This window comes from Fonticula alba (genome assembly GCF_000388065.1).
Source record: "Fonticula alba strain ATCC 38817 unplaced genomic scaffold supercont2.4, whole genome shotgun sequence".
NCBI lineage: Eukaryota > Rotosphaerida > Fonticulaceae > Fonticula > Fonticula alba.
The window spans coordinates 2850597-2852921 of NW_009242974.1; the positions used below are offsets into that span (position 1 = coordinate 2850597).

Here is a 2325-nt window from a genome sequence, read left to right on the forward strand (position 1 = left end):
GCCACAGAGGCGGGGAAGGTGACGAAGACCGACAGGAGGAGGAAGTGGTTGTCGGGCAGGTTATCGGTGACCAGAGCCAGGGCAAAGAGGACCGCCGACACGCCGGTGTTGATGTACATGCCACCCATCATGGTGAAGAACTAAGACAAGAAGGAAGGGAACCCGGGAAGGCCGCGGTCAGGGAGAAGGCCAAGCAGGGGGGGGGGGGGGGGGCAGGGCAAAAAAGGGCCGGAGAATGTTGGTGACGCACAAGACCCGCGAGGGAGAGATAAGACACGAGGCCGCGCATGGTGGAAAGAGGAAATCCTTGGCGGGCGGGAAGTGCACCGGGCGGAGAGAAGGGGAGACGAAAAGAGAGGTGAGGGGGACAGGGTCTGCTAGGACAGAGGCAGTTGTCAGGCCTTGCCGCACAAAGACCGTTCCCTTGGCGGGACCTTATATGTGTGTGTGTGTGGGCAGTCACCGGGGCGGGGGGGCGGGGGTCAGCGAGAGGCGGGGGAGGCTGATTGTCGGGGCCATCGGGAGGGGCCTCGGCCGTCGGGCTGGTCCACGAACCCGAAACACGGACCCAACGGCCGGCCGGGGCCCGCGACGAGTCCACAATCGCGGCGGGGGGGTCTGGTCGCGGCTACGTGGGGACCCGTGCCGAGCACCGACTTCCGGGAATGGCCCGAGCCGTGGAGCGCCAGCATTTTCTCCTCGTCCGGGAGGGGCATCCTACCCTCGCCGAAACGCGCGCCTCAGGTTCCCCCCCCCCCTGGGCCAGTTACGGGCAACATAACACACTCCAGGCGGAAGATAATCGGTGCCAACTGCCCAAATCATGCTCCAGCCCTGCAACTTGGGCGGCCGAAGGTTGCCCCATCGGCCGTCATCCCACTCAGGCGCAGGTCACAGGTCCGGCCCGCCCGGGAGGGGGGCGAGTTCCCGCGCCGAGGGGGGCAGATATACGTGGGAACTGTGCTTGGGAGGGAGATGAGTCTCGACCGGGGGGCCGCAGATGGTGACCGCCCACGGCCGGAGGGTAAAATGCCACGCCCGGATGGATTGGGCCCAGAAGGGGGGAACGGAAAATTATACATACCCTTGCGCATGCGTGGGGGGTATGCATGCCCCCCCCTACCCCGGCACGCGGGCGCAGAGGAGCACGCATCCGGAAAAAGAGCATCCTCAAGACCGCCGAGGCCGCGTGTGCCACTCCAGACCGAGGGGGGGGGGGGGGGAGGAGACGGGCACCCCTCGCCGTGCCGCGCCAGACAAGACCACACATGCATCCAAGAGTCGGCAGCTTGTGTCTCCGTGAGGCCCGGCCCGCGTCCAGGTGAAATGGCGTTCCCGAAAGGGGCGCATCTTCCGTCGCGCCCCAGCCGGAGCCGCGTGGATTCTTTTGCCGGCCTGGGATGGGCCCGGACCATGGGACCGAGATCTAAGAGAGCCCACAAGGACTTCTGGCCTCTTCTCCCCGAGCTGCTTTCCATCGCGACTGCCATCTCCCTGTACGTGGCCTGCCCTGTCCCTCTCTCCTCCCCGTCCCCGTCCCCCTCTTCCCTCTGTTTTTTTTCCGTGCAGGAATGACTATAAATTGCACGTCCGTCTGAGCCTTTGGTCCTCCCTTTTATAGGTCCATCGGTTATCCATGATAGTGAGATTTCTGTATTACCGCACATCCCCCCCCTCCTCCTCTTTCCTTCCTTCCTTCCACCCTCCTCTGACATTTTCCTCCCCTTTTTAGTGTCCGTGAGATCCAGCATCCGGCTGATCGCTCGTTCAAGAGCTCCCTTTCTTTTAATAATTGAGCATTTGGGATCGTCGCGATCGGGACATCAGGGGGGGGGGAAGATGCGAGCGCGCATTGCGAGGGGGGGGGAGTGAGAGGGGCAAGTTGGGTGGTTTTGATGAAGGCCCAGTGTCTGGTGACCCGGTGCGCCTGTCGGGCGGGGGGGGGCCGGTGCATCCCCGATGTCTCTCTGCGCGCACACCTTGCTGTGCACTTCCATAAGAGAGGAGACCCTGCGGCAAGAGAGCGAGACACCTCCTTCTGTGCCCCTAGGAAGAGAACTATCCACACTCGACAGTGGGAGACACCGAGGAGGCCCGAGCGGAGGATCTCGGCCAGATACACGCGGCCGTGCGTTTCCCCCCCCCCCCCGACCCCCCCCCCCCCCCCCACCACCCTCTCCCCCATCCCCTAACTCACAACTCCCCACTCTACTTTCTATTTATTTCTTAGTTGTTACTATTCACGTCATGTTTTTTCCTATTCTCTACTTCTTTTCTTCCTTCTCTCGCTCTCTCTCTCTCTCTTTCTCTCCTTCTCTCTCTCTT

General features: G+C 62.8%; 1 protein-coding gene across 1 annotated transcript in view; it reads right to left on the minus strand.

The window, feature by feature from the left end:
* The window catches only part of H696_03180 (hypothetical protein), a gene marked incomplete at its 3' end in the record, with an annotated part of 931 nt that extends 536 nt beyond the window's left edge, over window positions 1–395 (minus strand). The window contains exons 1-2 of the mRNA XM_009497064.1: window positions 251–395; window positions 1–140 (exon numbers count right to left, since the gene is read on the minus strand). The exon at window positions 1–140 is cut by the window's left edge and continues 66 nt beyond it. Coding sequence (XP_009495339.1) covers window positions 1–140; window positions 251–289 — 179 coding nt within the window. The 5' untranslated portion in view covers window positions 290–395. The remainder of the gene's footprint in view (window positions 141–250) is intronic.
* Window positions 396–2325: the final 1930 nt, after the last annotated feature.